Raw genomic sequence first — 21,995 nt, forward strand, 5'->3', positions numbered from 1 at the left:
AAACTGGGCACGTTGGTGTGGTGCATTTCAGTGTACGTTGACTGTGTATGTGATTGATGGCGTTTTAGTTGGCTTGCCGCATAGTGAGGGCAGCAAAGCGTGGGAACGTGGAGGCGGAGACACGTCTCTGAGAGAAACAAAGTTCTCTGCTTCATTGGTGGAGTATCAAAAAGGGTTGGTCCCGTAAGGCGGTCTCAGACGAGACAGGGTGGATTTAAAGGAAGAATTAGGAGAGGAAGGGAAGGAGAGCTTGGTGCTTGACGGAGAGATTGCGGAGGGGACAGAGGTCGTGCTTGGCGCCGACTCTGATCCAGGGATGAAGGACTTAGAGATTTTCCCTTAAGGGCTTGAACGCTTGGTGCGGGTCCAGCCCAGTTGTTGTCGCGAGAGCTGTTCAGTGGCCGCGCCGGCATTTGTTTTGTAAGCAACTGTACATATGTGTAAATAAACTCAAGTTTGCCAGGAGCTGAGCAACGGGCCTGTCCAGTCCTTCAACGTGTCGCCACGATCATCTGAACCATCGGGATCACCTCCATCGACCCAAATTTAACTCACGGTGTTTCACACTCTCTATGTGATGTACTGGGCGAATTTCACGGAAGAGTTTCACGGTTTACCGATGATTCCCTCCGGAGCTTCGCCCCACTCATCATCATTCACCCCGTGGATATGTCCTGATTTTTTTGTTTCGGTTTTACTTTCGTTCCACCACAAAAAGTTCCGTTCCGTTTCTATTCCGGAACAAAAAAAAAATGTTCCGTAACGGTTCGTAACGGTTTTTTTATGCAAAAATTTGAAGTTAAGGTAATCATAGAAAACATTGCATTTGTGATATAGTTACTTGCCCTCCTCTTAAGAAAGTGGCACAGGGGTAAAACTCGTTCTTCCCACGTTCTTCACAGGAGCCGAAGCTACTGTACCAGGAATTCCTACCACTAGCACAAACCAGTATACCCTTCTAAGTCATAGTACTTATTTTCTCAAAAGTCAATTTCAATTTTTTTAACAGGCTCAATGCTTTGTGTCAAGGGAGTGAGCACTATCTCAGAAGCAGCGTGTCATTCAGTGTACTCTCTGATGTGCGAGACCGCTGTTTTGATAAAATGACGCCTAGTGGCACACCTCCGTACCGACGACTAAAGCCCTTGATCATGATTTAACCCTTGCGGTAGTTGAAGTTCTTAACATATACGTGGACACCGCATATGGTAAATCCCGCGCAAATATGACATCAACAAGCACATAATAAACACTGATACTCAGTATGCACTCCTCCAAAGCGCCATGAAACGCGAAGAGAAACGCTACGCGCGTTGTGTCTTTCCTCTAGCCTGGCAGTTAATTCTCACAGGGCGAGCGGGGAACGCGGTGCGACAGCCAGGCGAGCGTCGGAGAGCTATTTTTCGATATGGATTGACGCTATGAGCTAGGCTTGGGCTGAAGCCCCACCTCGCGGTGTGTTAAACGAAATTACAGTTCTTTTGGAAGCGCACCGAATGGGACGGTCGCAGCAACGACGCGTTTTTTTTGTTTTCTTTTTTCGAGCCTGGTGGCACGCATGTCACCACCCCGTTATAAATGGGACGCCCATAGTATCCATCCATCCATTCATGCAGAGCACTGTGAGAGGATAGTGTGAAAGATAAAAGGCGCATTCATGTAGCCTCCGTTAGCTCAGTGTGCTAAACGCCCGCCAGCCATCGTCACGGACTGAGAGATCGTGGGTTCGACTCCTGTCAACGCAACTTTTTGCTAAGTTTTTTTTCTTTGCATTTCTTTTTTCTTTGCCTTTGACGTATTTCCGTGACGGAAATACGTCATGCAAATTTTGATGGACACCGGCATAAAACACTTTGGTGTTAAAAATCGCCACGCCTGCGCGGACCACGCCGCACGGACCACGCAGCACAGTCACAGCGAAAGCTGGAAGAGCGGCTTTTTTAGAGCCCATTGTAGGCTATAACAATATCTGGCGTTTAACGTTCCAAAACCACGATATGATTATGAGAGACGCCGTAGTGCAGGGCTCCAGAAATTTCGACCACCTGGGGTTCTTTAAGGTGCACCTAAATCTAGCCTGTTGTAGACTCTTGGGGCAACTAATACAAGTAAGTACACATGCAAGGTACCCACTACGCCATAAATCATGGTAATTTTTCTGAAGTAGCGAAGTACCCACTATGCCATTTTTCAACATTCTTCGGAGAATCGTGGTACCCGCTCCACAACTGTAAGGCATTATCTGCACTTTGTGCTGTGGCTGATGGCGATGAAGAATTATGGCTGAGCACTTTGAAACGGGTTGGAAGCATTCAACGACCGACTTGTTTCGTAATTCGCATTGTGTGACGCAAGGTTGTTATTTTACTCTTCGGCCACGCTATATTACATATGTTAACACGATTACTTACCCGACATGACGCCCGTACAGCGTATTTTTTCGAAGGAGTTACAAGCACCAACTTGGCACTGTGGTGGAATACTCGACTGCCACGCAGAAGCGCGGGATAAAACCCCATCCAATCCTAGAAATGTTTCTCATTTCATTTTTTTTTATTTCACGCGATAGCGGTTACGGACACCGGCGGTGGCGGCGAAAGCTATGGCGCCAAAATCGGCTCTTGTGATCTCATAACAGCTTTCGCTGTAACAAACTTCAGCGCCGACAATTCCGTTTTCACGCTGGCCTGCGAGGCAGGCGCGCAAAATTCCACTTGCGTTAATATAAATATCTGTCGTTGCCATTGTTTTCGTTTTTCGCACAATTTCAACATGTCTTTGCTTTGGAATCCCTGACTGAGGTACGCGCTAATAGTGTATTCTGAGATAGGCATAATCGCTCACGTTGCATGACCTCAGTTGTTCTGGATTGCAAAGTTTTCTCGTGAACCGAAAAACCGAATTTTAAAAAAATTCGGTTTCACTCCGGAACGATATAATAGATGACGGTTTCGGTTACGTTTTCGTTCCGGCCAAAAATATCCTTCTTTTCGTCTTTCGTTCTTGGTTTTCGTCCCGTTCCGTCACACTGGTTGGAGGGATCTGAGCGGCTGCCAGACTTGTATACAGGTACTACTTTAGTAATTTTCCAGTCATTCGGAAGTGAACTGTCAGTTCACTTCCGAATTCCGACTGGAATTCCGACTGTGTGCAAATTACTTCTAATATAGAACTGGAGAATACTTTTGTGCTTTTTAGTATTTGGGCTGTAATAGCATCATGTCCTCTTCTTCGTCTTCTGCTTAGCTCCTAGCACACGTGCGCCGATTTGTTCGGCGGGGAATGCAATAACTATGATAGGCAAGAGAACGAACTCGGGGGAAGAAAGACAGAGAGAGGTAAAGTAAGAGATAAAGAGAAAAGAGAGAAAAGATAGAAGGCGAGAGAACAAGTGCAGAGAGAGAGAGAAATAGAGAGATAGAACGGAAGAGGAAGATGGAAATGGAAAGAAAAGGAACAAAAAAGGGAAAGAGATAGAAAGACGGGGAAAGAAATAGATAGAGAAATAGATGCAAGGAAACATACAGAAAAAGAGATAGAAAAAGAAAGACACAGCAAGCATAGCCATGTATAGAATAGTATAGCAAGGGGTGCGAAATGGAATTGATGGTGACGAGAAGGGAAAAGAGGATGTGAGAGGGTAAAGTATAGCACAGCCTTGTATAGTATAGCATGTAAGGGGTGGGAAAGGGAAATGATGGTGACGAGGAGGGAAAGAAGGAGGTGAGAGGGTAATGTATAGCACAGTCTTGTATAGTATAGCATAAGTACTGCAGATTGGGCAAGTTGGTGCATTGTGATATCGTACTGGTATAGCATATTAATTTTCAGACCTACTCTTCTACTTTCCGTATCCAGTTCAGTAATCATGATCTGTGATTCGCCTCCCGCGTTACTCATCAATGCGCTGTCATCAGCGAATCGCAGGTTATTGAGATACTCTCCATTAACTCCATACTTCTCTCCATACTACTCTCCATTAACTCCATAATGGAATTAACTCCATCAATTCTTCCAAATCTAGGGCCCTGAAAACCTCTTGTAAACACGCGGTGAATAGCATTGGAGAGATCGTGTCTCCCTGCCGTACGCCCTTCTTTATTGGGATTCTGTCGCTTTCATTATGGAGGATTATAGTGGCTGTGGATCCGCTGTAGATTTCTTCCATTATGTTTATATAGGCTTCATCAATGCCCTGATTCCGCAGTGCCTGCATGACTGCTGATGTCTCCACCGAATCCAATGCTTTTTTTTTTTTTTCGAAAGTCTGCCCTTAGGCATAATATTTATTCAATGCCTTCTCGTAATCTATGAAGGCTATGTATAGGTGTTGGTTGTATTCCGCGCATTTCTCTATAACCTGATTGATGGGGTGTAAATTTGAGCTTGTTGGCTTGGCTTCATAGCAGGGAACAGCGCAGAAACACGAGACAAGAGAGGTGACAGGACTTGGCGCTGAGTCCATACAGCGCCAAGTCCTGTCACCTCTCTTGTCTCGTGTTTCTGCGCTGTTCCCTGCTATGAAACCTGATTGATAGTATGAATATGGTCTATTGTTGAGAAGCCTGTACGAAATCCTGCCTGGTCCTTTGGTTGATTGAACTCTAATGTCGTATTAATTCTGTTAGCAATTACTTTTGTAAATAGCTTGTAGACAACGGACAGTAAGCTGATGGGCCTGTAATTTTTCAGGTCCTTGACGTCCCCTTTCTTATGGATCAAGATGATGTTGGCATTCTTCCAAGATTCTGGTATCCTCCCCGTCGAGAGACACATCGTACACAGAGTGGCCAGTTTTTCTAACATAATCTCTCCACCGTCTTTCAACAGGTCTGATGTTACCTGATCCTCAGCAGCGGCTTTGCCTCTTTGCATTCCCTTTAGGGCTTTCTGTAGCAGAAAGCACAGGACCGGGTTGATTGGCGGAGCATGGGAGAGGCCTTTGCCCTGCAGTGGGCGTAGACAGGCTGATGATGATGATAATGATGACTGGTATGGCGCAACTCAGTTTGAGCATGAAGAAAAGAGGCAACAGCGGAGAAGCGCTCATCCTGTTGCCTGTGTTTCCTTCTCCGCTGTTGCTTCTTTTCTTCATGCTCAAACTGAGTTGCGCTACACCAGTACGACGGTATAGCATAGTAAGGGATGGGAAAGGGAAGTGAGGCTTAGGAAGTGGGAAAGGAGGAGGGCAACGCCACCAGCTCGGCCGCTTCCTCCGCCTTCGCGCCGTTAATGCGTAGCTGCCTCAATTTTTGTCTTTATTTCAATAATGATTTTCTTCTTGCTTGCTATAGACGCCTCGTATTGGAAAACTGCCCGCTGTATTGAACGCCTTAGTAGAAGAAATTGGGTTCGTATGCTTTGACTGTGAGCGCTACCGTGCAACGCCACCCATTCGCAATTATCGTGCCGATGCAAAGCCTAAAAAAAATACTTGTTAGGCAGCGCATTCATTGTCATGTAGCAAAATAAGAAGAAAATAAAGACGATCCAGGCTGCAATAGAAGAGGGTCAATTTGGTGAATTCGCTGCCAGCTGCGACGACGCTTCTCAAACGGCGTGGCATGGAGTCGTACAGAGAACGGACGACGTCTGTGCCAGTGCGAAGCCGTTCCCACTCCGCTTTAATCGCTTCCCACAGCGTGTGTGCGTTGGCATTCCCTTAATTGGACATCGCGAGACTGGCTCTGTGTAGACCCCGCACATTTTTAAAGGTTCATGTAGGCTGCCTTTGGAGGCCATGCCAGTTGCCGCACGCCAAAAGCATCTCGAACATCGTCCACTCTCTCAGACGTGTGTACAGGGCTCCTATCTTTCTGAAACAAACAAAATTCATCCGGGAAAGGCTCATCCAGGGTGTATGGCAAGAACGGGTTTTGAATGATGTCAACGTATGTGTCCGAGTCGAGGGGTCCGTCGATTCTCACCAGAGGTCCCAGCCCAGTTATTGACATTACTGAAATAAAGAAAAAAAATCCGGCAGATCACACGCACTGTGGGAATCGATGTAATGCGAAGCAGCCAGCAAAGAGCTGCATACATCACCTTGTTTGTCTTTGAGCCAAATGAAATCATTCATGCCATGGCATCTAGTTCACCATATATCGCATGTTTGTCATGCACGCATGCATGCACAATCTGGTATATACCATGCTTATGAAACGTATATTCTGGTATATACAATGCATGACCTGTCATTTATGTTCACGCACTCGTGTCATGCCAGACACTTTTTTGGTATATATCCAGTTGACAAAACGCCCGGAAGCGCTGCATGACAGTGTCATGTAAATCATACCGTACATGACATGGATATAACATGATTCGCATGTTAGGACCTGTCATTTATGTTCGTCATACAGTCACATCGCGCAATGCCAATATTTGGTGTATATTTAGTGCATATCAAACGAGCGAAACGGCCGTGAATGCACCATGAGCGTGGCATGTAAATCATGACATACATGACATGCATGTCATGGTTTTCATGTTACCACCTCTCATTTACGTTCGTCGTACAGTCGCGTCGTGCATGACCAATTTTGGTGTATATCAAGCGAGCGAAACCGCCGCGAGCGCACCATGAGCGTGGCATGTAAATCATGTCGTACATGACTTGCATGTCATGATTTTCATGTTACCATTCTCATTTACGTTCGTCCTACAGTCGCGTCAGCGCAATACCAATTTTGGTTTATAACAATCTAGCGAAACGGCCGCGAGTGCACCAAGAGCGTGGCAAGTAAATCATGACATACATGACATGCATATCATGGTTTTCATGTTATCACCTGTTATTCATGTTCTTCACACAGTCACATCACGCAATACCAAGTTTGGTGTATATCAATCTAGGGAAACGGCCACGAGTGCGCCATGAGCATGGCATGTAAATCATGTCGTACATGTCGTACATGTCATGATTTTCATGTTACCACCTCTCATTTACGTTTGTCGTACAGTTACGTCGCGCAATACCAATTTTGGTGTATATCAATCTAGCGAAACGGCCGCGAGTGCTCCATGAGCGTGGCATGTAAATCATGTCGTACATAACATGCATATCATGATTTTCATGTTACCCCGTGTCAGTTATGTTCGTCATACAAAAATGTCTCGTCATACCAGTTTTCGTATATATCCATTCATTTAAACGGCCGCTAGCGCCCCGAGACGATCTCATGTAAATCATGCTGCCCATGACATGCGTGTCGTGATTTGCACGTTAGGACTTGTCATTATGTTCGTCATGAACTCTTGTCACGGCATACCAATTTTGGTAGATATGAAGTTAACGGAACGGCCGCAAGAGCCCCAAGGCCGTGAATGTAAATCGTGCTGTTCATGACATGAGTGCCATGATTTTCATGCTCTGACCTGTCATTTATGTTCGTAATACGGTCATATTATGCCATCCCAATTTTGGTATACTTCCGATTAACGAAACGGCCAGGAGAGCACAAAGTCGTAGGCGGCTAGATAGACAGATAGATAGATACGCTCAAAGACGCAGAAATTCGCTAAGAAATGCTTCGCATTTAAAAAAAAAGTTACACCATCTCCTGCTAATGGGAACCATGTGTGGATGCGAAGCAGCGGGGAGATGGTTAGCTTGAGTGGGAGATGGTGTATTTTTTTTTTCTTGCGCTCTCGAGCCTGTGCCTCCCTCTGGCATAGAATCAGCACTGTCTTCCAGTCTCCATCCAGCTCCCGCTGCGTGGGACTGCCGGCGTCCGAGGTATTCGACGCCCGAAAAGTCGCAAGATCATGTGCGTCTGCCTCTTTGCAGTCCATGCCATTGATGTCGTCGTGAGATTCTTCAGCGAGGGAAGGAGAGCACGAGCGTCTAGAGCCACAGAAGCAGAGGCGGCCATCGGCCGCTCGTGCCACGTCAAGACGCCGGAGGCGTCGCTGCTGCCTGCTCGTCGCTAAAGTCCCTCTATTTTAGAGGAACTTTAAATAGAGGGACCTTAGCCCGCAATGTGCACGGGAGAGAGCGGCGCGTCGTCTGCTATCGCTGCTCCTTGGACCCCTCGAGAGGGCGCGCGTGTAGTTGTCGCTACCTTTAAAAAATAGAGGGACCTTACTCGTCGCCAGTCTTGGGCAGTAACTAGTTACTAGTAACGCGTTACCGGTAACTAGTTACTTTTTTTCAGTAACTTGTAACTGTAACTAGTTACTTTTAAGTTAGAGGAACTTGTAACTGTAGCACTGTTACTTTTTTGCACGGTAACTGTAACGTGAAATACCGTTACAGTTACTTCCGTATTTATAAAAAAAATTATCGAACTGCAACGCTCGTAAGGGTTTACATTAAACGCTTTCCACTTTTTCGAACTTCTTTCTTCACCATATCCTGTATACACCTTTCAACTTTCCACAATAGGGCTACCCTCGCCGGTTAGGAGAGGAGCTTGCTATTATCTTCCCTGCAGAAGGCCGAGGTCTGAGGTTGGTCTTTAACGCAACTTCAAGTTTACATGTAAACTAGATATCGCAAATCAATCATGTTGCAATTGAACAGCTTGCTAAGGTCACGTCTGTTTTTTTTTTTTTTCGGAATATATATAATTTTGTCACTTGAGCTTGTAGCTCTGTTCTTGGTGTACCGGAGCCTTAGGACGCCTAGTTTATAGTCTCCTTCGTCCGTGAATCCGATCTAATCCTGTTTGGCAGGCGGCTAGAAAGGTGCAGCGCGCGAAGCGGCTTAGAGCCAGCAATACTGTGAACTAGCGAAGCAATTTTTTTAAAACCTCTTTGGAACTGATTGTAAATGGTTTGCTCTGACATAACAAAACAATTATTAACAATACGACATAGACGTTTCGCCTTCTGTGGAGGTGGCATCCTCAGGTTGTTGCAAGCCCACGCTTCGCGGCGAATGTACCACGATTCCAGGAGTGTTCTTCCCACCTACCTTCGTTCACAAGCCAGCGTCGTCCCATTGTTTAGGTCAAAACTATGCGCTGTTGTTCAGCGGTGGCGAGCAAGCCCCATCGTAGAACGCGTTGCATGGCTTGCTTCAGCAATATCCCATTTTTCCTGCCTGTTTCGATGTAAGTCACGTGGCAATCCCTACATTGTACGTTTAGATGACACCGCTCTGATTGGCTCTGATCTTCCGCAGGTGTATGGTCTTTAGGTTTCGCGCGAACACATGTCTCAATGTATAACGGGGCTTAAAAACGGTTTGTATGCCCAGCGGACGCAGAGCTCTCCGGGCAGGGTCTGATACACCTTGAACACAGGGAATATGCACAATCGACGTTGTCTTCAGTCCTGACGCACTCCCTGCTCCTCTTCGCATGCATTTCTGGGCATCGTTAATAAACGCCGTAGTATACTGCCATTGTTCCAGAGCATCAACCACGTTTGCCTGTTCTAGTATCCAAGAGCATTTATTGATGCGACAGATTGAGGCGTACACAACGATTGCTTGTGTTGGGCCCCCTTTTTACAGGTTTCCTTCGTCTAGGGTTTTACCACATGCAATTATGACTACCCACACGCCTTCGCACATTTTGATTAAATAAACACTATAATTTGTTTTGTGATCTAGTACTTTATACAGTAACGGAAAAGTAACAGCGTTACTTTTTCACAGTAACTGTAACTGTAACACGTTACTTTTGGAAACTCTGTAACTGTAACTGTAACAGAGTTACTTTTTTGGCTTAGGTAACTGTAACTGTAACACTGTTACTTTTTACTGGTAACTAGCCCATGACTGCTCGTCGCAGGAGAGAATGAGGCAAGCGAGAGGGGGAGTGGAGAGGGACAGGGGGTGTGGAAAGGGGACGGGGAGTGGAGAGAAGGTGTGTGGAGAGGGTGGTCACGCCGGGTGGTCACGCCGCACACCGGATTGAACCCCGCCATAAGATGCTTCGCATCTAAAACCGACGGCACTATACTTATCTCTTCAATAAACGCAGCGCGCACTGCAAACACATGCCCTTTGAATAGTTGACTCTCCGCGCGCCACGCACGACGGCCGCATGGCTCAAGCAGCGCGAGCAGTTTAAAGCGACTGCCCACGCCCAAGTGCGCAATAAGCAGAGCCTCACGCGAAGCCAGCAATCAGGCAGGCAAACGAGCGAATACAGCACTCGCATGCGCTTAGTGATCGTCCAGCTTAGCCTCGACGCACGCACAGCGCCTCCTAGCTTCCGAGAGGCAGCTTTCGAACGGCGCTCCGGGATCTCGCAAAAGTTTGTCCTTGACTGTACACTGCTTCTGCCAACGCCCTTTTTGTCGGCACGTGCAATCGCGGCAGGCGCATGCTGCATCGGGCAGAAAAGAACGCCTTTATGTAGGTCCGACGCGCAAACACCCGAGTTCAGATGCTTGACGTATCTTCTACAACACTGATGGGTTCCTCAAGAATTTCCTTCGTGCAAGCTCGTTGAGGCGTTTGGCGCGCACTCACGCCGCTCTCAAACTGTCAAACTGCCGATGAATTGAATGTGGGCGCAAATAGTGTGTAAGAAATCGAGATGACAAAATTAATTTTATAAAGTATTTAAGTAAAGTATTAGTATTTTTCCGGAATTTATACAGCGGAGCCGTTTAAGCTTTTCGTTGCACCGCGCGGTGTTCGCAAAAACTGCGCCTAGCTATGACGTCACTGCGCGTTGCCTAGCAACCACTTGGCACAGCTGCACCTAGCTCCGGCAGCGCTCTGCATCGTCGTGCCAAGCTGCTACGACCGCGCACCTGCTCTGTCTAGCCATGACGTCAGTTCGGCTGCCTAGAAACAACTTTGCATAGCTGCATCCTCGTTCGCCTAGTCGAGCCATGGTTTCGCGCAATTTTCGAACTGGTTGCCAACGGTCCGAATACGAGCGTCGTAACCTCTCGGCCGTCCAGGCACGGTAGCAGAACAAGCATTTATGTGAACCATATGATTGCGTTGATATGGACCAGAGAACGGGGAGAAGATGAAGAGAAAGAGAAAGAGAGAGAAACAGAGAGAGAAAGATAGAGAAAAAAGAGACAGAAACAAAGAAATAGAAAGAAAGATAAGGAGAGAGAAAGAAAGCATACCATAGCGATGTAAAGTGTAGTATAGAAAGGGTGTGGGAAAGGGTAGTGATGGTAAGAAGGAGGGCAAGGCCACTTCTAGTGCGTAGCTGCCCAATTTTTTGGATATGTAGTTAAACTACATTACAAATTACACCTGGCCGAAAATTATGACATTACATTACTATTACACTTGAAAAGTAATGAAATTACTTTTGAAATTGCTTTTACAAAAGTTCATCATTCATGTACAACTGGCGTGCACTTTATCTACAGGAAAGATACATTGAAATCTCAGAGATCATTCTCCAACTTCCCGCGCTTGAGGTTAGGGACTCAGATTAACTTGTCTTTGTTATTTTTCTTTACTTTTATGGTCAGTTTGCTACGACATACGCGAAGAGGGCATGTTATATTTGAGCCGAATGTAATTGCAAAAGTAATGAGTAATTTTCCCGAAATTACTCGCCGGAAGTTACTAATTATATTGCTAAATGACCAGCTCGCAAAGGTAATTCCTTACGTTACTATTACACTAAAATAATTTATTTACTGTAATTTCATTACTGCCAATTGTGGCTAAGAAATACTTATTCAACGACAACCCTGTACGCATTGACTGTGGTAATCATCGTTAGGTGATCTCTGCTGCTTTTTTTTTCTCTGGGCTGCTATCATGTATGATCAACAATCATGCGCCTACGGCTTGTATAGAAGCTGTGGAGTTGTTTTGGTAGAATAAACCGTACGAACAAAACAAGAAAGGAAGTCCTGGAACTGATAGATATATGTGTATGGGACTATGCAACGCGACAAAAACTGCCGGCGCGTCTCTTCATACGCTCCTCGCGAAAGCTTGCGTGATAGACAACCTCCAATAGACGCGACGCGGAATCAGCGCGATGTGACTAACTTCGCGGAGCTCCAGCGCGCTTGTAATAATCAACGACTTTCTTATCGCTGTTTCCGCTCTGGTTCGTCGCAGAGTGAGCTGTTTACCAGCGACCGTAGTGTTAGCATAATCTGTTTTGTGCCCATTGCCCAAGTGGAGCTAGTGATTGTAGTGCTCAGCAGAAGAAACACGTTCTGCAATGGGGCACGGGGATCATTGTCGTCAAGCTCGGAATACAAGCTCTTTTCTGATTTTTTTTTCAAGGATATAAAAGCGCCGTTCACTCGTTATGAGCACCGGAGCATGTTGTGCAGGGACTTACCCACCCGAAGAAACCTCCCTCTGCACATTAAGGACAGATGTGGCCTGCTCATCTGAATGAAGTAACCTGTAGTGACCTGAGAACTTAGGGCAATTCTACAAATACCTTAGTGGCAGGAAGGACGAAAGGCGCATTGACACTTGAGAAGCGAAAAGAAAGCGAAAACACCTGAGTGGCCGGAAAAGCGTGTTCGTGCGCGTCGAAAATGTTCACACTTGTTCTGCCCCTCCTGCATGCCGCCGCCGACGCCACCTTCACCCCTTCAAGAATTCACTCCATTTTGCCCGTTTCCTGACCATTTAATTTCGTACAAGATTCAAGTTATGCATGCAAAACACGGAAAATAGATAGTTTTCACCTTTACAAGCTGTCGTTTCAGCAGATACACAAGCAGAAGCTACATAAGTGGACACGCCGACAGCAGCAGCGGCGGATTCGACCGGCGGTGCAAAAGCGAGATGTATTCGGGCACGCCGACTCGCTGCTGCTGCACCTTCTGCGAATTCCGGTCTTCTCGGCAATCGTAATCCAAATCAGGCTCTCGAGGAGGCTGCAAGTTTTGTCGTGCAGCACGGGTAGTTTGCAATTGCGCCGAGGAGACTCGCCGCGGACTCCTCGGTCGTCATTTGGAATTTACGGCCGAATGTTTGCACCACGTCGTTTATAAGCTAGCGCAGCCAAATTGCGGCTTCCCGTGAAGCGGCAAGGCGTTCCGCTATCGCGTGGTGCAAAAACCGGCCTCGGACCGATTATTTCACATCGCGCTCGCCGCGTGATTTTTCTGCCGATTTCTGGTAAGTTTTGCCTTTCGCCCAATTAAAGGGCACGTGTGCGAACTTATAACGTGCACTTTTTGTTCTTCATATCTTTTGCGCCATCAGCACTACCTTTTTTATGGCTTAACCGGGAAAGTTAGCTTTTCCACAGAGCGCTCTGAACTAACCGTCAAACATCTGCGACGTAATCTAAGCACAAGGTTTTGCACGCGCTGGGAACGTGCAAAATTATGTCGACCCATAAGATGTATACAGTCCTGCATAAAGCTCCTGAGCTTTATTCTTGGTTGTCATTGTACTATACTTGTTATGACCATCATCTGCGGTTGGACAGCGCTGAGGCCTCGACTCCAGGGTGAACTTTCAAGAGCCGCTTACAGCAACCGCGATTTAGAGAAGCTGCAAACGCCACTGGGTGGAATTAATTAGTCATTGCAAAGGACTTAAAGGCTAACTGCAATGAAATTTCGGGCGTCATAAAAACCGTAATTTCAGACTCCACAGATGCAGATGAGCCCCCGTGCAAAATTTAATGTTTGAAATGCGAGGGGAACTGTGAGGAACAGTTCCCCGAAAATAGCCGTTTTTCATGCTGGCCATAAAAGGCAGGCCACCCATAACGCTTGCCTAAAGTGACTCATGACAAGCATGCGATGTAGCACGCGGGTCTTGTTAGCATGTCCTCCAAGGTAAGGATAAGCCCTAACATCTCGGAGGCGACGTGATGCGTCGTACGACACAACGACAAGCACCTCCTGCATACGTCTTTAGGCTCCACCGGGCAAGCAGCGCTTAAGGTCTGCCAATATTGTTTCAGTGGCATTCGTCTAATGCTCGCTCGTAGCAAGTTTAGTCGAAGGGAAAGTTATTTGCAGTTTGCCTTTCAAGGTTACCGACAAACGAACGAATATCAAAGCAGGCTGATTCGGCGAACTTGGCTGTTATCGCAGGCTCTCCCGGAGAAGACCTCAACAGCCAATCGAGTTGCCACCGGAGAGTGCTACTAGACTTCTTCGACGACTTGCAAGACTGTGTCAACACAAAAGATGTCGGCGACCTCGTCAACTTCATGCGGCATTTCTGCAAGTAAGGCTCGCAAAAGATTCGTTCCGATGATTGAATTCATTATTTTTCTGGTTTCTATTGTTGCTCAACTAAGACCATAGGTGACATTGAACTACTCTTAGCGACAATATGTTTTGTGAAAAAAAAAAGTGACTGCTCACTTCAGCGATTCCTTCGGCTCTGAACTCTCGTACTGCGATAGCATCACTTTCCACGGACCTTCTTTCCACCTACTTCTGCACCTTATCGTCTCAGCTATCTCGGCGGATAATTTGCGCGATAGTTCCGCTCTCATTTTACATAACCTAAACCGATCAGCATGTTGCCCTGGATAGTGGCTGTTGTATGCCAAGAGGTTCGGATACATAATTATGCGAAGGAGGCCTCAAGCCGCCGTTTGTTACTTGTTTAAAGATGGATAGGTAGGGGAATACCGATCCTTTACAAATCTGTAATGGGTTAAAGAGATACTTGGGCGAGTTGGTGGTAGTTCGTAATTGACAAGCTGCAGCGCTGAACGGACGAGTATAGAAGAGGGACACGACGCGAAGTTGTAAGTTCTTTGGAGCTAACGATGCAGTATCCCCTCAATCTGAGCAAGGAGAGCTGCGTGTTTCGGCTTATGACGCGCAACGGCCTTAATTACTATTCTTGCCCCCTGTTTCTCACTGTTGCATGACCAAAGCAGCAATTATTATTGACAGCGTAGCTCTTTAAGCTCGAGGGAAGTCCTGTGGCGTCCACGAAAGCTCGGGCGGGTATGCGCCACGGGAATTGGGAAAGCCCTACTACCGAGAAGGCATTTGATTCGGTGGAGACATCAGTAGTCATGCAGGCCCTGCGGAATCAGGGCATCGACGAAGCCTATATAAACATAATGGAAGAAATCTACAGCGGATCCATAGCCACTATAGTCCTCCATAAAGAAAGCGACAGAATCCCAATAAAGAAGGGCGTACGGCAGGGAGACACGATCTCTCCAATGCTATTCACCGCAGGTTTACAGGAGGTTTTCAGGGCCCTAGATTGGGAAGAATTGTGGATAATAGTTAATGGAGAGTATCTCAGTAACCTGCGATTCGCTGATGACATTGCATTGATGAGTAACGCGGGAGACGAATTACAGCTCATGATTACTGAACTGGACACGGAAAGTAGAAGAGTAGGTCTGAAAATTAATATGCATAAAACTAAAGTAATGTGGAACAATCTTGGCAGAGAACAGCGCTTTGCGATAGGTGGCGAGACACTGGAAGTTGTAAAGGAGTACGTCTGCTTAGGACAGGTAGTAACCGCGGAGCCGAACCATGAGAGTGAAATAACTAGAAGAATAAGGATGGGATGGGGCTCATTCGGCAAGCATTATCAAATCATGAATGGTAGTCTACCACTATCCCTCAAGAGGAAGAGGTAGTTACCGGTACTTACCTACGGAGCAGAAACCTGGAGACTTACAAAGAGGGTTCAACTTAAATTAAGGACGACGCAGCGAGCGATGGAAAGGAAAATGATAGGTGTAACCTTAAGAGACAGGAAGAGAGCAGAGTGGGTCAGAGAACAAACGGGGATTAAGGATATCATAGTTGAAATCAAGAAGAAGAAATGGATATGGGCCGGGCACGTAGCACGTCGGCAGGATAACCGGTGGTCATTAAGGGTAACTGACTGGATTCCAAGAGATGGCAAACGCGTGAGGGGGAGACAGAAAATTAGGTGGGTAGATGAGATTAAGAAGTTTGTAGGTATAACGTGGCAGCAGAAAGCACAGGACCGGGTTGATTGGCGGAACATGGGAGATGCCTTTGCCCTGCAGTGGGCGTAGACAGGCTGATGATGACAATGATGACTACCGAGTACAGCAGGTTCGAGGGAAAGCGATGACAGTGGAGAGAGAGAAAGAGAGCGGAGCGAAGGATAGTGATGGAGAGCGGTGGGGAAGAAGGTTGGAGCCTGGGGTGGGAGAGAGCCCAGTAAGACGAGGAGTGCTAAGGCAAGGAGCCGGGAAGGAAGGCCAGCGTTAAACGAAAACTCTGCTCGACGAAGTGGAGAGGAGGAAGGAATGGAGGAGTGGAGAGGAGCATGATAAGAAATAAACAGGACGAAATAAATTACTCGGCGAGGCGGGATTAGAACCTGCGTACCTACGGTCCGAAGGCGAGCGTCGTAACCACTCGGCCATTCAAGCGCTGTAGCAGCACAAGGATTTGTGGGAACCATATGATTGCGTTACCACGGGCAAGAGAAGGAGAAAAAGATAGAGAGGAAGAGATAGAAAGAGAGAAAAGAGAAAGAAGGAAAGAAAGAAAGAGACGGATAGAAATGGAGATAGAGGGAGAAAGAAATAGAGATACGCAACTTGGCTTCCCTAGGCTTAACTGCCCCTCTCTATGCTGATGTGGCTATATCTAGACTTACGTGGCTATCTCTACGCTAGGCTTGGCTGGTAGGCTAAGGAAGGCCGCCCGACTGCGCTGTTCCTTCAGGCTTGGCACCACCAGTGTGAAGCTGCCCTATTCTTTTTCTCCTGTGCTTATACGCGAAAATATTCATATTCTTTACCTTCAAGTGCCATTCAAATTAGCTCGACCAATTGTATATTGGTATGCATTGGTATGTATATTGGTATGCATTATCTGCGAGCTTCTGCGACATCCTTTAATATACAGCCTAACAGTTGTCGCTTCTAAAGCTCCCAAACGATTCACCCGCACAAAATAAAGCGCCGTTGGCCCCGAATATGTTCAGTGGCTATGAACGTCATTGTACTTAAAGCATCCGAATCACGCAAATTTGCTAGAAAAATATTGCTTATGTCAACCAGCCCTTGAGCTGACTACGTGAGTAATCTAATTATGTAAAGTACTTGCTGCTTGAATTTTTTGTTTTCCGTATTATTGAAACTGTTTCGATGAAAGCAAAAGTTGTTTGTTTGTAATGAGTTGGTCGAGTGCGCCGTGAATATTTATTTGGTAGCCCCCATGAAAGCAGGTCTACCGGAAGCGAGAAAAATAAGAAAGTCTTCGTACAATCATAAAATTTTCGACGCTGCTTACGTTTATTAATTAAACCTTTTTGTTTAAAACATATCGCATGCACGCCGGTGTTTCTTTTTGTTGAGAAAAAATATTGCAGTCCTTCAACGTAGCTTTCTTGTAACGTATTTTTAATTAGGGCAAAGTATACAGCGAAGCCACCGTGTGAAGTGGACGAAGGCGTTCGGGAACGTCAACCTCTTTCGTCTCGGGAGTTTAAGCACCTCTACACAGCGATGCGACAGTTTGTTTGTGACGGAGAACTGCACACATGGCAAGGCAAGTCCTTTTACTTTTGTTTGTTTTTCCTTCAGCACTATGGCACTTACTCTGGGGGATTGGCAGTCTTCTTCTTCTTCTTTTTCTTCTTCTTCTTCTTATTATTATTACTATTATTATTATATTACACTTTACAAAGTCCATCTCATTTACAGCTTGAAGTGTGAATTTCTACGATTAGACATAACTTCCTGAGGCACTATGGACGCAAAACGTTAAAAGCGTTTCGTACGGCTTAAGAATTAATCGGCAGACGAGATTCTAAGTAAGCTGACAGCAGAAACGGAGCGCGGGCAGGAGTATACTGCAACAACTTAATTCAATTTCAGTTTTCGTTTGAAGTTTGAGTGCCACAACATAGCCGGTGGCTACTATACAAATACGAACAATAAATTAACTTATTTTAAGTCTTTTACGTGCCAAAACCGAAATATGATTATGACGCACGCCGTAGTGGACGACTGGTGACTATACGGAACAATTAACACTAGCTCAAATTTTTTTAACGTTCACTTCAATCTAGGTACACGGGTTTTCTTGCATACGGCCATCGTTGGCGGGAATCAAACAGGCGCCCCCAAGCAGCACGTCATCTTACCTGGTATCTATAGCATATAGCGGTTTCAGAGACGAAAAAAAAAAAAATGAGACTTAAACAAATCAGCTTCCTCATGGCGTTCGTGTTGGCATTGCTAGTTCGTGCCTCTGTTTCCTCTGTGCACTTTGCTAATTGTTTGTAGTGCCAGCCCCAAACTGTTGCAACAAATGTTATCGCTGGTTATGTCTGCGCGCATTCGATTAAAAGAAAAAGCACATAATCTCTTATTATTTTGCCACTTAGTCGCTGTCGTCTGCTAGCGTCACTGTCTCATAGCGTCTGCTTTCTCTGCCAGGTTACTGGATACTGAGAACAGAAAGAAGACGCAGTGCTTGTTGCGCGCTTTTCTTTTTATTTATTTTTTCTGTTTCTTGGGATGTCGAAGAATTAACACATGATCCATGTTGCAGGAATAAAACGGATGTTTGCCGGCGAAAACAGAAGCGATTGCTGGCGAACGCTTGCGGCAGTGAAAAAGTGGCCACTTCCAAGAGCAGAACTGTGCAAGTAAGTGGAACGTTGAACTCACCGCGCAAAAGGCACAAAAGGCTATGTATTGAGAGCGCACGCTATAAATGCGGACCTAGTTAGACAACAATCGTTAGAAACTTCGTGCTATCTGCACCAGCCTCCACAAACACGCATTCTCCTGCCCTTCCTCAGCGAGTGGTACGGAAAGGAAGTGCTACAACATAACTGAAGATCTTGTCGGGAGTCATATGCACACTATGTCGCCTGCGTAGGGTTGCCGTTGGGTAGATTTGAAGAGGAACCAGAACCCAAGGTAAGAGTAGCCAAAATTAACCATAAACGAAAGAAGGGGATTTTTTTTTAAATATCGCTTGTGCTTTCCTTGACATAATTGTCTGTCGCATTCATTTGGTTGTATCCAATAAAATACGCCATGCCATTTAATTTTATCACCAAAGTTGTAGCCAACTTGAACAGAAGCCTTAATACAGATAGTTTTTATTACAGAACAATAAATTATATCATTTGAAATTACCACAATACGTAAAACGTATAAATGAGAGTGAATGAGTAAATAAACTTTATTACAAGATCCGGCTGTTTAGTGGTCCCGGCTAGACTGCTCAGGTAGAGGCCTAGAGACTATAGTATCCCTGGCCTGCTGGATCATAGTGTTTCCTAAAATTAACTAGAGGAGATTCTGGCGGTGAGATCGTTCAGCCACCATGGGATTGATGGGTAGTACACGGATTTGCCTAGTCTTCGTGTTTGCGGGCTTCGAACGCACTTGCGGCTTTGTTTATTGCTGTGTTTTGGTTTTCTTTCGGATAAAAGAATGGATCGTTGTGAACTTCGTGACCAGATTTGAATTGGTGAGCCTAAAAGAGTTAAAGTAGTGAAGTGGAACTGCTGACTTTTGCTGAACTTTGTTTTGCGACAAAGCGGATGCAGGCGACGCGGAGCCAAACGGAGCCGAAAGAACGAAGTTTAGACAAATCTGTGTACTGCTCATCATTCCCATGCTGGCTGACGCGCCATGCGTTGCAGCTCCCATAGACACTAGCGCCAGAGTTCGCTCTAGTAAGGAAGGATAAGGAGAGAAAGGAAAGGCAGGGATGTTAACCAGTCTAGAAGGACCGGTATGCTACCCTACACTGGGGGAAGGGATGGGGGAGATATAAAGATAGAGAGAGAGAGAGAGAGAGAAGGAGAACACGCACGCACAAGAAGTCACATCTCACAGTCATGCTAACGTCGTTAGTCTATAAACGCCGGTGCAGGTCTGATGCCTTCAAGAAGTTAAGCACTGCCTTCGTCGCCTTCACCCGCGATGACCTCTCAGGACGACATTCCAGAATGGTTTCTGCCGTCATCGGTCTGGGATCTATGCGAGGAAGAGCGACTGCGAGGGATTTTCTCTGCGCATTGTAGCGAGGATAGTCGCAGAAGATGTGCTGTTGTGTCTCCTCGCTACCACAGCTGTCACAAAACGGGTTGTCAGCCATTTGGATTCGAAAGGAGAATGACTTTGTGGAAGCCACTCTTAGCCATAAACGGCAAAGCAGAGTGGCATCATTTTGGCGTAGTCCCGTAGGTGTCTGAAGACGCAAATTGGCCAGTGGTTGCCAAGTCACTGCGGCCTGATAGGCAATGAACATGCCGACAATGCTGCTCGATCAGCTCTTCAAGGTGACAGGCTCGAGACAATACCCCTATCAAGGACCGATGCTGCTAGCCAACTTCGAGTGGCTGCACAAGAAATGACTTCCTCCATTTGTAATATAGCAAGCAGACTGCAGAACCACCACCCTCTAGTAAGTATTGTTGGAAACTCTATGTGCTGGACGGCCCATTCTTGGTCTTCGACCTCCGAGCTGAGCAGCGCTATCCGCGAGCGCTCCTGGAGAGCCTTAGGATAACTCGTTGATACGTTGGGACATTCCCACAGTATATGTTTGTATGAAGCCTTTTCGGCTTTGCATAGTTTCCATTTGCTGTGCGTTATAGGTGTGGGTACTTCCTGGGGAGGTGCACGGGGTTTTGGTAGGCATTTTTAACTGTCGGTATTCCGCCGCCAGTTTTGTGTCTAGATTTGTGTGGAGCGCGGGGAAGACGCGCCTTGCCTCTCCGTAGTGTTGTGTGTATTCTGCGTAGCTTGCAAGTCTATCGTTGAGTCCAATTGGGTTGAGCGGTGGTTTAATTTTCGACAACTCGTGGGTCATCTTGTTCAGGTTGGTGGTATCAGGCTCTGTGTGCGCCGGAAACATTGTTAGGTACTGAGGTTCGTCTACTTTGGCTGGTTCTTGGCTGTTAATTGGGATTCTAAAGGCTTGTTATGGAATCTCTCCTTGGGCGAAATTCCTGATATGTACTTCTGACTCGCTCAGTATGGATTTGTGTTTGTTGGAGGTGATAGCCATGGCTATTTCCTCAGCTTCCTCTATCTTGTTGGTAGTGATTGCGCACGTGTTAAAGGAACCCTGAAACGGTTTTTGAAATGTTCTCAGCGTTTAGGCTACAGAATCATGAAATCTTTCGCACCATAAATTAAGCGATGCACCTTGTATCAAGGCAGCTACGGGCAATAATATGGTTACCCTCCTTCTCACCACTGCCTTGCCTCCTTAAGGGACACTAAAGGTAAAGTCGACGTTGATTGTTGAAATAGCGGTCGAGAAACCTCGTAGTGCTAGTTTTATGCCAAGGAAGTGCTTATTTTGAAATAAAATCACGTTCTAGTGGTCCGCATCGCGTTAGTGCACTTGAAATCACCCGCCTGAAATCCGACTTTCATACGTCACTGCTGCCGTGCCCAACGTTGCCCGCCTTTACTGCGCGGCCGCCGACACTAGTAGCAGCAGAGCGAAAGTAGTGGGACCCACAGAAGCAACAACGGCCATCGAAGCCATCGAAGCTTGCCGCAATCGCCGCAGTGGATGTGGACGGAGAACCTGACAACGAGGCTCGCGACGCTGGGCTCCAATTCAGCGAGCCCCGATGATCGCGGTATGCTGCTGAGGGCTCGTAGTGCCGGCGTCGTTGCATGCGGCATTTTGTCGAACTTTCTGTCAGAGCGACTTTCACGAGCGCGCAAAACACACGCGGCAGTACGCGATCCCGAAACTACCACTGAGACGCGAGCGCGTGAGCGAAGCAGGGCGCCGGGCGAAGCGCAGTTCGGCGAAAACGGAAGCTTTGAATCACGCGCGCCGTTCCCCATGGCAACGCCACAGAGGTTCTTTTTTCCATGAATCAAACGGAAACGAACAAGCAGCATTTTATTACGTCTTTTGATGCACGGAAGGTTCTTTTTGTATTGCTGCTAGTTTGATTACTAGTGATTTATTGTAGGCAGACTCTCATACGTCATCGGGATCACTTCGAAAATGTCCCACTCGTGGCGCTCATCATGTGATACATTTAGCTTAATTTCTCGGTAAGTAGGGCACTGCTGTTGATAATATTGCCGTTTTAGAAGTTGTCATACATTGAGCTTTCACTCTGACATAAATTGTTATTTGCCTTTAGTGTCCCTTTAACT

The 21,995-nt window shown here is 46.4% G+C and overlaps 1 protein-coding gene across 1 annotated transcript in view; it reads left to right on the forward strand.

Annotated features, from left to right (window-relative positions):
- LOC119385532 (uncharacterized) overlaps nucleotides 1-21,995 on the forward strand; it is a 65,546-nt gene that overhangs the window by 30,077 nt on the left and 13,474 nt on the right. The window contains exons 2-3 of the mRNA XM_049414013.1: nucleotides 13,960-14,095; nucleotides 17,246-17,385. Of these exons, the coding sequence (XP_049269970.1) occupies nucleotides 13,960-14,095; nucleotides 17,246-17,385 (276 nt within the window). The remainder of the gene's footprint in view (nucleotides 1-13,959; nucleotides 14,096-17,245; nucleotides 17,386-21,995) is intronic.

This window comes from Rhipicephalus sanguineus, chromosome 3 (genome assembly GCF_013339695.2).
Source record: "Rhipicephalus sanguineus isolate Rsan-2018 chromosome 3, BIME_Rsan_1.4, whole genome shotgun sequence".
NCBI lineage: Eukaryota > Metazoa > Arthropoda > Arachnida > Ixodida > Ixodidae > Rhipicephalus > Rhipicephalus sanguineus.